Source organism: Medicago truncatula, chromosome 7 (genome assembly GCF_003473485.1).
Source record: "Medicago truncatula cultivar Jemalong A17 chromosome 7, MtrunA17r5.0-ANR, whole genome shotgun sequence".
Classification (NCBI taxonomy): Eukaryota; Viridiplantae; Streptophyta; class Magnoliopsida; order Fabales; family Fabaceae; genus Medicago; species Medicago truncatula.
This window is the reverse complement of record NC_053048.1, coordinates 37,156,877-37,170,252: the sequence shown is the minus strand read 5'-3', so window position 1 is coordinate 37,170,252 and position 13,376 is coordinate 37,156,877. Positions and strand designations below refer to the sequence as shown.

Genomic DNA, 13,376 nt, shown 5'->3' with positions numbered 1-13,376 from the left:
AAGCACAATAACTACTTTATGAACCCTACCCTAGTTAACAAAAGATTTATACAGTGAAACATATGAAAAGTAAATATAACTCGAATCATAATGAATAAAAACTTTATTAATTGAATCCAACAAATGAGAAGGGGTTCATCGTGGAACCATAATCAAAGAGGTTTAGTTGCTTATGGCAACCAACATCATTACAAAACAATTAAAAAAATATATGATAAAGAGTACAAGAGGAATGAAGATCATCTGGCTTGATGCTCCTGATGCTTGACTATTACCTTGTACCGCTAGCTTTATGAATGAATAAAAGTTTGTGCAAGGGTTTCTATTTATAGTGTATGATTACATAGCAATTAAGAGAGTGAAAATAGGGTTTCCTTCACAAAAAACAGCTTGGAAAACAAGCAAACAACACTCCCTACCCGTGTCCATGTGCATGGCAGATGACTTGGTGTGCAGGGGCGCATGAGGCAGCACCTCCTGCACGAATTCTGTAGTTTTTGATATTTTTCAAACACTCTTTCGTCATGTGATGCCTTGGAATTTCAAACGAATTGTATTCACTTTGTATTGTATTCAAATACCTTCTAAGAATCATTGAACTTCAATCTTCATATCCTCGATCCTTCACATGATTTCTTATTTTGCCGATTTACATGATTTCTCACTAAAAAACTCAAAACACCTATGGAGTTGCATGGTTTAGGATAAAGTGAATTACAATGAGTCAAATAAAAACAATACAAAAAGTTCCTCAAACCATTAACAACTCCTCTAATTGACTTCTAATTTACCTTCAAATGCAAAGAATTACACTAGAAACATAGCAAAAAATATCATATGTTATTCCATCATCATGTACCAACACCACATCCAATACTCCAATACCGACTAAATTACCCCACCACACCTAGCTTGTTTTTCACTAAGCTTTCCTGAATACAAATAAGAACTGAGTGTGGGAAATACCTAGATTAGCTAAAGAATATGCACAATGTTGCCCTTCCTAAAGACATGTGAAACCAGAAGATTCATGTTTGCAATAATCCTTATAGTTGTTCTAGCAATTTCTTAGCTACCAAGGAATAGTATAAGAGTTCTTGAAAGCTTGAACCACTAGAGCTGAGTCTGACACTAACCACTAGTTTGTCCAACCATTCTGATGAGGAATCTCTTCATGATAAGCTGAACCCATGTCAGAATTTTCAGCAAAACATTATTGTTTATAAGCTTCCAAACTAACAAATACTTTGATGGGGAAAATGTCCTTGATCCAAATGGTAGATGCCCAATGCAACTAGATCATTGTTTTTGTTATTGGCGTAGTGCTAAATCATATTCAAATAACTATATGAACCACATACATCATTAATTGAATGAACCTAAAAAGTTAAATTTACTTATATTTTAGAACGGATGGAGTATTAATAAAAATAGATAGATAGATTTGGTCAAGAATTAATTAGGAGCTTAATTTTTGAGATCTAAATCTCTAAAAATAGATATCCGAAAAAGGTTGCAAATAGATTTGATGAACAACAACTAAATTCCATATATCATAAAGTGTTTGTTTGTGATTCTGATTTTCACATGTCACTTTTTCCCTAACAATTGTGCATAATTATATTTCACCTTCGACGTGTAGTAACTACTAACAACATATATGCCTCTGAAGCCCGAATACTTGATACGACACGGACACGATACAACATCAATACATTAATACGGGAAAATTTTAAAATTTAAGATACGATACGGTTGGATACTTTAATATAAAATTAAATTTAAACTACAAATTAAAACTCAAAATACAAACTATGTATTAAAACTCAAAAGCAGAAAGAAGCAAAACCTAATCCCACATGATGACCAAACATATATAAAACAACAACGAGACACAACAATGAACTTACATTCACATAACAATTAACAACAACAACGTTCTCAAAACAACAAAGAGAGACAAAATATACGGTGGACAAAAACAAAATATAAATACAAGTAATATTGATAATAAAGAAAAAAACAATTAGTCAATTATATATATGATATATTTAAAAACGAGTACATTATTGATTAGTCAATTATATATATCCCAAAAATATAACATTTGTATTGTCATACCTATATCCTAAAAAGAACATCGTTAGTGCTATACGTCTATATCCCAAAACGAACATCATTGCCTAATATTACTTAAGTGTTATTTGAGTTAACACTAATATTATTTTCTTTCCTCTTTTCCTTTCGAAGAAAAAATATGAAAAAAAAAACAATAGAAAAATCATGTATCTTGTGCGTATCGGTTTTCCACCACCGTATCCCTCAAGTATATTCGAAGTATCTGAAAAGTATTGGACAATTGTTTTTTTTAAATAAAATTTAATTATTGAATATTCTCCTGATACGTATCGGAACATATCGAACAGGTATCGGTACATGATACGTATCTGATACGATACATCATCAATTTTGAAGTATGCGTATCACAGTGCCTCAGTCTCTCTCATATTAAGATGTGTATAAGCTTTTTTTTTTGCTCCTTCATGCATTAAAAAAAAATTCCTATAAATTAGCCTTGTGACTAAAAACTTTTTCTCGTATGTATGTGTGTACATTATGCAATGTCAATGCAAACTAATCTAAATTCACGAGGAGAAAAAAAACGCTTTTCAAATTTTAAGAAATCAATAAATGAATATTATCTCTAAAATAAAAGAAAATGAATATTATGACCGACTTATGATATGCATTAATGATATTTTTACACGAGTATAATTTATATACAATGTCGTGTGTAAACGTTTTCCACATGCATCCAATGATGTTTTGCCACATGAAATCTGGACATGTCTCAGATTTGAGGGAAAAACTCTTGATTCATGTTTTTTCTTCTCCCCTCACATCAAAGCGCTCTAGTAAGATGTAGCTACAAAAATGATGGTGCGACGAGTCCTAGCCTCTGCACCACCTTGTTGGGGTTGTTCAACAAAAGACACGTCGTCAAATGATGATTCAAAGGAATTGGGAAGGATGAAGAGGAGAAGGGATTTTTTGGAGAGAGAGAGAGAGAGAGAGAGAGAGAGAGAGAGAGAGAGAGAGGCAAGTTGAAGAAGAGGAAACCCTAATTCTGGTTTTCTAAAAAATATGTCTTTTTGTACTAGCCATGTAGGATTGGCCACATAGGCATATACTAACAACAGTTTTAATATTTTGACACAAAAGATTTATTTGCAAATGGAGGAAAACGTGATGGACTAAGATGTGAATTTTATTAATTATGGAACCAATGAGAAAAGAAATTAATTAGGGGACCAATTGACCAAATAATCCTTTTTCATTTAATATATTTTTCTTTGTTTAAAAAAACTATGTATTGCCACATCATTTAATGAGTTAGCACATGACTTGTCATATCTCATTAATTAATGTGGCAACACATCATTGAATGCATGTGTAAAACTTTTATACGCTTAAAGTGTGGTGGCATTTAGCATGAGAATGGATAGTTATTTTCCACCATGGGAAAGTAAATTTTACCCATTAGATCAAATGAAGACCATACTTTTATCATACTCTCTCAACACTATATTTTTCCCCCACTATCTTTCATCACCATTCTCTCTCTCCTCCATGCTCCAATCCACCACTAGCAATGTCAAGTTCATGGTCTGTGAATATTTGTTTCCCTTTCTTGAATATTCCAACAAAAATTCTAGTTACAAATTTGTGTGTTTTTCGATTTTCCAACCTGTTGAATTTCAAACCAACACCAAGAGTTTCTCCACCAAGTAGATTGTCTACAATGTTCATGGCTTCATGATCTCTCTCTCTTCTAATTAATGGCTTCATATTCTGTCATCTTCTAGATTGTCTACAATTATTTTTTTATCTCTAGTCTGATTCATCACAAGAAAAACTATCACTAATTGATTTTCTAAACATATTTCCTTTTCATTTGATCTGATTTTGTTTAGGTTGTTTGATTTTCATTTGGTTGTAGTACGGTGGTGGGAAAGTTACTCACAAACTAATCTTACATTGGTCCTGCATATAATACAAGTGATATTTATCTTTTAGAATAGAATAGAATGATGTTGTTCTTAAATTCTTCAAGCTGGACCAAAAAAAAAAAAAAAAATGATATTTGTATAGTCATTTTTTGATAACTTTTGTATAACTTTCTCTCTCATACTCATATGATAGTCTTATCCTCTCTTCATTGTTTTTTACCAATAAAAAGAAAGAAACAAAGTTGTCACCAAAATTATCATGAAATAGATGTACAAATATCATTGCTCAAAAAAAAAAAAAAAGAATAGAACAATGTTGGATTTTTTGCAGGAATGCAATACGACATTTATCTGATTCTTATATACTTCTATTTCTAATAAAAATCACTAGGATGTTAACTGGTTCTTATCCAATACAAAAAAAAAAAAATAGAACAGCTAATAAGTGATTTTAGATACTAAAATGTTCAATTGGATTCTACCAAAAAAACCAGATTTCTACCAAAAAAATAATGTTAATTAAAAGAAAAAAAATTCCAGATCTTAACAGAAATGTAAGAGTGTAAAAGATAAAGGAAAAAAATATGGTGTAGGTAGTCCATGATAAAATTAATACTCCATTTTAATCTAATGGTTGAAAAAAACTTTCCCATGATGGGAATCAATTCTCCATTCCCATACTAAACCTCACTTTAAAGTGTAAGTAAACTTTTTTTACATCATGGATCCTATCACGTAGATATTGAAAGACGTATTTTAACATCTACTTTAAAAAAGTAGCATAATAGAGTGATTTAATTGAATGCTTGTCTTAAAAAGTTTTATGATGCATCAAATTAATATGAGGCAGAATCCGTTGACACCAGATGCAAGTCTAATAAATTACACCAAATCTCAACCATTAAACTAAATTAATCTAACAACTCCCATATGTTCAATTGAGGCGCATCATTTCCTTTTCTTTTTCTCCTTTTTTAGGTTTTGCCGAAACCTAATTCATGAAAGTGGAGATCTTGACAACCTCACTAGTCACTACCACTGATGGACCTGCACACTTCTAACAAAACAAACTTCAATAAGAATATTGACGACAACTAAGCTTCAATTTGAAATTATAAATTATTATTATGTTACATGAAAATTAAAGGCTTAATTGCACTTTTGGACTCCTATCTTTTCAAAAGTTGTGGTTATGGCCCCCTAACTAATTTAAATACAAAACAGTCCCCTATGTTTTGATTCTTTGGCAGTAGAGGGAATTACATCATATATATATATATATATATATATATATATAGTTGTATATATAGTTATTAAGATCCATTGACGCCAGATGTAGGTGTAAGTCTTTAGACTTACACTAAATCTCAACCATTATAATGATATGATCTAACGACTCGTATTATGACAATAATAAATTAAAAAGATGTACATTAAGATGCTAATAGGAGATTAACATTATACAAGATACTCCTTGATTTTCTATTAACTACTATTAATTATTAGATAATCATGGTTTCTTTCTGCCATTAAAATTCATAACCATATTTACAAGGATTGTCTAATTTTGAGCTTTTTTCCGTCGACAGGTAGACAATAAACAATTCTTCTACATTCATCAAATACAGTAACGATGATTAATCTCATAACCATGGTTAAATTGGAGAAAATTCTTCTTAGATAGAGAAAATTAAATAACAGTGTTAGCGGTTAAATTGAAAACCCAAATACATTAAAATTCGAATTCATGTAACATTACAAGTCAAAATCATGGTCCATTGTTAGCGGTCATTTGACTTACACATGGTGTCAACGGATTTTGACTCATATATATATATATATATATATATATATATATATATATATATATATATATATATATATATGTGTGTGTGTGTGTGTGTAGGATTGATCAGATTACACCGATTCAATGTTACATCAATGTTACACCGCTCAATATCATTTTACTTGACACATATTAATTAAATTTGACAATTGGATTGTAAGTTTATATTACATTGATCAATCACGAAATTTTTTACAAAAATCTAAAATCATTTCGTATGTTATTGAGATACATCAAGATTAATGGTTATATGCAAAGTTTGATATTATTATTATTACTATTTATTGATAATATAAAATAAAACGTCTATTCACATTCATATTTTTAAGTAAATTTTTTATTTGTAAAAAAAACCACTAATTTTTTTTATTACAGAGAGGGCTTACAGGCAGTCTAAGTAAATATTTTTTGAGATATTTTAGACAACTAATATTAAAATTGGAAGTATTTTTTAAGGATAATATAAAAAATGGAAGTTTTTTTATAATTTAAAATGCAATATTACTTATATTTTTCCCAAATGTATCCTGAAATTAATATTATTGAATGAAATGTCTTTTTTCCTTGTTTCTAGAAAAAATCATGTAAAGTTGACCAAACATTTTTAAAAAAAAAAAAATCGTGTAATTAATATTATGTGTTATATTTTGAGGGGATGATATTATGTGTTATTCTAGCAACAACAAAAAATTGTTTTATTTTATAGGCAAAACTTAGGTGCATATTATTAGGTCCATTTAGTAGGACAAAAAACTGTTTTATTCTACGGTAACATTTTACTTTTTTTTTTTCAATTCTTTTAATTTTTTTTTCTCATAAAAATAATTTAATAAAGTATTTTATAATTTATATTTTCCATACAAAATTAAAAATATTTCTTTTTTTCCGGTCAAGGAAAACATTTCTTGATTCATGTGCAATTTTTTAAAGTGACGTATATTTTAGAACGGTGATAATACTTGATAATATTTTTTTGACCAATTAATTAAATTAATTTGAATAAAATTATTATTATTCTTAAATTGTCGTCTTTACGTAATACGTATGAAATTAACAATTGTGTCATTCATTACACAAGAAATAGTTGTATATTTATATATGTGTTGATGTGCCATGTTTTCTGCGTGTGTTGTACGAGGTGAAAAATATTTTTATTGCAAAATAAGCTTCAAATTTTTCGTTTCATTCGTTTCAGCTCCACTTCTCTGGAGCTAAAGCGAACCCCACCATCAACTATAAAATAACAACATCAAAATTCTCTGTTTTTCTTAGTTGAGTTTCACTGCAACAATCACCCACACAAAAAAATGGAACAAGACAACAACAACAACAACAACAACGATAAGATCAACAACAATAACAATGAAAACAAAAATGGGGGTGGTGAAATCAACAATGTTTCTTATTCAAAAGAAGGAAACTTTTTTGATTTTTCACCAAAAAGAAGCATAGCTGAGAGAAGGGGTTTCAATAAAATCAACACAGGACTTGTTCGTTTTGGTGCAGCAACGTCTTTGGTTTCTCCAGCAACTCGATCACCATGGCTCACAATACCACCTGGGATTAGTCCCACTGCATTGCTTGAATCCCCTGTCATGCTTCTTAATTCTCAGGTATAGCTATGATCACACATGTAATTTTGATTTATTCAATTTTAGACTAGTGAATTAATCGTCATTTTTGTCATTGAAATTGTACACATTAGTTAATTTCGTCGCTCAAATTTACGAAATTGTTAATTAGTTCTTGAAGTTGAAGGTTGTCAGTCAATTTTTTCTCAATGTCATTTAAAAATATATGTTGAGTTGGCATGTTGCTTTGGTCGTATTGAACTAATATATGTTTCAAGAAATTGCATTGATCTCTATTTTGCTATTTAAATTTACCGAAGTTGACTCAACTAAGCTGATTGACGATCTTCAATTTTAGCGACTAATTTGTCATTTTGTAACTATAGATATCAAATTGTCTCACATATAATCTGGATGATCGAAAACTTAAAATGATGTTTTTTTCTTTTCAATATTTGATTTTTATGTGCGTATTGGTCGGCTAATTTAGTTTTTCAAATTTATGAAATTGCAAATTTGTTGTTGAGGTTGAAGGTATCAATAAGTTAATTTCCCATCTAACAATATATGCTAAGTTAGCACGTTGTTTAGCTCACGTCGTGTTGAAATATGCTTAAAACTTTCGTTGATCTCTATTTTGCAATCCAAATTTATTAGAATTGATTGAATTGATTCGACTATATTGATTGAACAACATTAATTTTAATGAAAAATTTGTTATTTCATAAATATTGAGACCAAATATCCTGATTGTTACAATTTTGATGATCTAAACGGAGATTCACTCATTCATTTTGATATTTGTTTTTTCATGTGTTTTAGGCCATGCCATCTCCCACCACCGGGAGTTTCACCATGCTTCCACCTCTCGCTGATGAGGGCTCAATGATCACTTCGGTCAAACATAAACAAGTGGATGTGCCCACTGCCTCTTTCAATTTCAAGCATCAAGCCAATTTTGATGTTGATTCTTTATCTCCCTATTTTTCTTCTCTAAATCAGGTAACCTTAAATATGTTAATTGTTATTAAAAAAAACAAGGGTTGTATTTTGTTTTTTACTTTTTATCATGGGCATGTCAATATTTTTTTATCAAATTGTTGATGCTTGGTGTTATTGCGTCAATAATATGACATGTGTTGTTAACCGCAGATTCGTTGAAAATGCAATTTGTTAGTGTTATGACATCACTATAGTTGTTATTTTTCTTTCAGGTGCCCTTAAATATTTTAATTGTTATTAAAAAAAACAAAGGGTTGTATTTTGTATTTTACTTTTTATCATGGGCATGTCAATATTTTTTATCAAATTGTTGATGCTTAGTGTTATTGCATCAATTATATGCCATGTGCTGTTAACCGCGTATCGTTGAAAATGCAATTTGTTAATGTTATGACATCACTATAGTTGTTATTTTTCTTCTCTAAATCATGTGCCCTTAAATATTTTAATTGTTACTAAAAAACAAATGGTTGTATTTTGTTTTTTACTTTTTATTATGGGCATGTCAATATTTTTTATCAAATTGTTGATGCTTGGTGTTATTGCATCAATTATATGCCATGTGTTGTTAACCGCAGATCAGTGAAAATGCAATTTGTTAATGTTATGGCATCACTATAGTTGTTATTTGACAATCATTTGTACAAAAAAGCATATCGAACAACAATAGTTTTTTTCTTCTTCAAATTCCGCTATGCAATAGCAAAATTATAGCTGCTAGTTGAAAAGACATCAAGAAAGAGAATAGGTGATTTCTCAATTATACTCTAAACTTTAAAATGAAAAGATCCTTTTTTTTTTTTTTGTGGTGGTCGGGGTTCAAACCCCGAACCTTACATATTTTATGCATTGTCCATACCAAATGACCTAAGCTCACAAGGACAATACAATAGTTGAAAAGACAGTACAATAGTTGGGTATATGTTTGGTTCCACAGCCAGGACCTCAAACAGTTCAATTTGGATCGGTTTTCAATAAAAATATATATGAACCGATGAAATCTTCATCCGTTCGGTTTGGTTTGATTTTCACTCTTTTCGAAAAATGAACCGAACCAAACTAATCGGTTTGGTTTGGTTTAGATCCGTTAGGTTTATCGGTGTATTTATATTCATATTCTCACAAATTTGTATTTCATGCATAAAGCATACCTCTTACTAAAACATTTCATGGAACTTTGTATTTCATATTTTGTTTTTTCATGTTCTCTATTTTTCATACAACTTTTTATAACTAATCTTACTCAATATTTAAAAGGAATAGAAAACGAGCATAGAAAAATATATATTTTCAAAAGTTTGAAGGTATAAACATGAGAAGCTAACCAACAGATGGACGATCTCAGCGGTGATGAAGAATGTTGGGTTAGGTCATAGGTGTGGTTTACGGCTATAGTTTCTTTTTTAGTAGAAATGAAATAGAGTCTGAGTGATGAGATTAGATGATGAGAGAAAGTGAATGGAAGTAGTATTTTATGCCGAAATTTAATTTTTGGCCTAATCATAAGTGAGTGTGAGGAGGGATAAAATAGGGAGTGGAGTTAGCATCGATTCAGTTCATCAGTTTCTTGGATTTCAAAATGAAAATACGAGAACCGAACTAGACAAGGTCGGATGCATTTTTTGTTTGGTTTGGTTTCGACTTCCAGTTTCGTCGATTTTGTCCAAACCGTTTACACCCCTACATAATCACATGTTTGGATCACCACATATTAGTTATTTTTTACTTCCAAACCTAAAATTATTCCAACCCTAAATCAATTCTACCCAAAGGCTTACATTTCCTACTTTTTCGGTGACATGATATCAAGTCTCATATATTTTTTTAAAAGTAGCATACACACACAATCAAAAGCTTGACCCAAACTATCCAAACAAGTCACTTTTTTCCGCAAATAGTTTTATGTTTATTTCCTTTCGATATGGATCAATTCAATCAAAATCAATTTTCATAAGCACATAACGAAACACAATTTGTGAAGAATAGGGAGCAAACTTTTGTGACTTTTTGTAATTTAAGCGTTTTTGACGTAGATGATAACCATTAAGATTTATAGGCATAGTTATTGAACAATAGAAACACTTAAACATGAAGATAATACCAAATTTAAACAAACATCCCATTCAGTCCTATAAGCTATATTTTTCTCATACACTGTCCAAGATATGAAAGCTTTCTAACTAAGTGATATTTTGGTTACCTTGAATTCACCAGGTTTCTAATGGAGGAGATAGAGACAGCCAAATGCTTGTTCAAGATCAGCAACTGTTAGATTTTTCATTCCCAGAAGATTTTCCAAATGACTATTTAGCTAGCGATGAAAGCATTCTGCTTGAAAATTCAATCCACAGCAAGGATATCGGACAACATCATGTCCTAGAAGCAGAACAGAAAGAGATATCTCATGCAGCAGGAGCAAAGACCTTACAGGATGGTTATAATTGGAGAAAATATGGCCAAAAACAAGTAAAAGGCAGTGAATATCCGAGAAGCTACTACAAATGTAATCAGTCTAATTGTCAGGTCAGGAAAAAGGTGGAAAGATCACATGATGGCAACATAAGAGAAATTATTTACAGTGGTAATCATAACCATGCAAAACCAAATTCAAGTCGTCGAGGATCAGTACCTTCTAGTGATGAAATGTCAGAAAATGCTGAAGCCAATGAAACACGGGGAAACATTCAGTCGCGAGGAAAAGATGCAAAACACAATCCGGAATGGAAGCCTGATGGTCAAGAAAGGACATCCCAACCTTCTGATGTCACCGGGCTTTCGGATCCTATGAAGAGAGCTAGATCTCAAGGTATGTTTGAATCAGACGACGCTCAGGAGCATTCTTCCGCACTTGATAATCATGATGGTGATAAAGATGGAGCCACTCCTGAAAACAATTCCGATGCCGACTCAGAATCGAAAAGAAGGTATTGTATTTTATCTGATACTGTCTTCATGTTAGCATTGGCAATACAAATAGAAAGACAATCTATATACGTTGTTGGTTTAATTTTCTGTTGCAGGAAGAAGGAGAGCTACCCGGTTGAAACAATGCTGCCTCGGAGGGCTGTTCGTGCGCCACGAGTGATAGTCCAAAGTGAGAGTGACATTGATGTACTTGATGATGGTTATCGCTGGCGAAAGTATGGACAGAAGGTTGTCAAAGGGAATCCAAACCCAAGGTAGTCATATTGCTTTTTCTTTATGCATCTGCAGATCTGTTTAGAGGAAATACTGTCAATGTAGTGAAATTTGAACAAATTGCTATTGTTTGTGAGAAGATATAATTAGTACAAAATGTTTTCAAATAGTGTGTATCGCGGTATTATAGCACTGCTGGCTGATGCATAGCAGAATTTTGAACAAACTTTAGTTTTTTGCAGTCTGCGATCGACAACATTGAAAGGAATGCTTATAATTGTATCAAGATATTACGATATAGTGTATTCATGCTTTTTTAACTTGAGTCAATAAGCTAGTATGCGTATAACATTTTTTTGTCCATCTCTTCTAGGAGCTACTACAAATGCACAAGTGCTGGATGTACCGTAAGGAAACATGTGGAAAGGGCTTCACACAATATTAAGTATGTTCTTACAACTTATGAGGGAAAGCATAATCACGAGGTTCCTGCTGCTAGAAATAACAATCATTCAAGCTCAAGTGCTAATGTGTTACACAGGAGAGCCGTTATCCCAAGTTCTGAAACTCGTCGAACTCTTCCATCTCATTTTGATAGAAAACCTGATTTTGGCAATGATTTCATGAGGTCAAGTTTGATGGGAAGTTTCAGTAATGATATGAAGTTTGGAGCTTCCTCCTCATCTCAAATGAATTACTCTTCTTTGAATAACATCGTACCTTATGGCGCCTATGGAGCGATCCCTGACCATGTTGCTGTGCCTCAAACAGGACCTATTGCTTCAATGTTTCCTGAATTTCAAATGCCACCACCGCTGAATCTTCCCTCGTCTGGAAATTATTCTCTAGCTGGAATTAATTTTAACTATGAAAAACCTATAAATTCTATCCAGTCTTACCTTTCAGGGCAGCAGTTGAGGGATATGGATACAAGATTCTTAAAGGGCAAACAGGCGCTGAATGAAGAATCTTCATATGCTGCATGTGCACCCTCTCTTGATCATGCAAGTACCTCACACACTCCACCATATGCTGCATGTGCACCCTCTCTTGATCATGCAAGTACCTCACACACTCCACCATCACCATCACAATCCATCTATCAATGTGTCATGCAAAATTTCCCTTCATAATCTCATTTTTATAGCTATTAGAAACAACAGGTTTTGGTTTTCTTAGTTTTGGAAGGTCTTTAGCCAATTATTGTCATTTTAAATTTTCTAGATACTCATTGAAACAAACTCTAGTGTCTTTATATAAATTCCATACCAACATTTTGTTACTAGTTCTTGGTATGGTAGGTTAATCTCTTTTGTCATATCATTGTTGTTGTTTAAAATGCCTTGTGTATTTTTTGAAACAATTGAACAAAGTATGGTGTTCTTCGCATACCAGTACTTGTAACTAGTTATTGGTAGGTGATTCTGTTACTTTAATAAAATCTATATTATTGGACTCCAATTCCATGGAATGATTATATATTTCTCATGAAACATGATACCTATTTATACAGTAGCACTGCTATACAGTGCCACAAATTGCCTCTTGAAAATTCACAAATGCATGTAAAGTCCGTTTTTTGTGGAATACAGGAGGTTGTGCCTCTATTTTTTTTTTTTGTTGCAACGAGCCAATTCCATCGTGAATTTGTCGTTGTACATTTTATCGGGAAGTCTAGCATTTTTCTATAAACAGGTGTGCCACAATATGAGATTTTTAGTGTCATGGATGAAATAAAATAACGGTGCCCTCATAATCATTGCTCCTTCCTTTTTAAAATGAGTGTCGTTTCAGCAAAAATAAATGTTT

The 13,376-nt window shown here is 31.7% G+C and overlaps 1 protein-coding gene across 1 annotated transcript; it reads left to right on the top strand.

The window, feature by feature from the left end:
- Positions 1 to 10,602: 10,602 nt before the first annotated feature.
- Positions 10,603 to 12,871, top strand: LOC11408260 (probable WRKY transcription factor 2). Its single transcript, XM_039827381.1, has 4 exons — positions 10,603 to 11,353; positions 11,450 to 11,608; positions 11,941 to 12,534; positions 12,589 to 12,871. Exons 1-4 carry the CDS (start codon positions 10,674 to 10,676, stop codon positions 12,698 to 12,700), a joined length of 1,545 nt encoding a protein of 514 aa, XP_039683315.1. The 5' UTR covers positions 10,603 to 10,673; the 3' UTR covers positions 12,701 to 12,871.
- Positions 12,872 to 13,376: the final 505 nt, after the last annotated feature.

Coding starts and splice junctions, on each gene's coding strand:
- LOC11408260 (XM_039827381.1), top strand. CDS start 10,674: ATGCTTGTTCAAGATCAGCAACTGTTAGATTTTTCATTCCCAGAAGAT. Junction 11,354..11,449: donor GACTCAGAATCGAAAAGAAG/GTATTGTATTTT, acceptor TTTCTGTTGCAG/GAAGAAGGAGAGCTACCCGG. Junction 11,609..11,940: donor AAAGGGAATCCAAACCCAAG/GTAGTCATATTG, acceptor CATCTCTTCTAG/GAGCTACTACAAATGCACAA.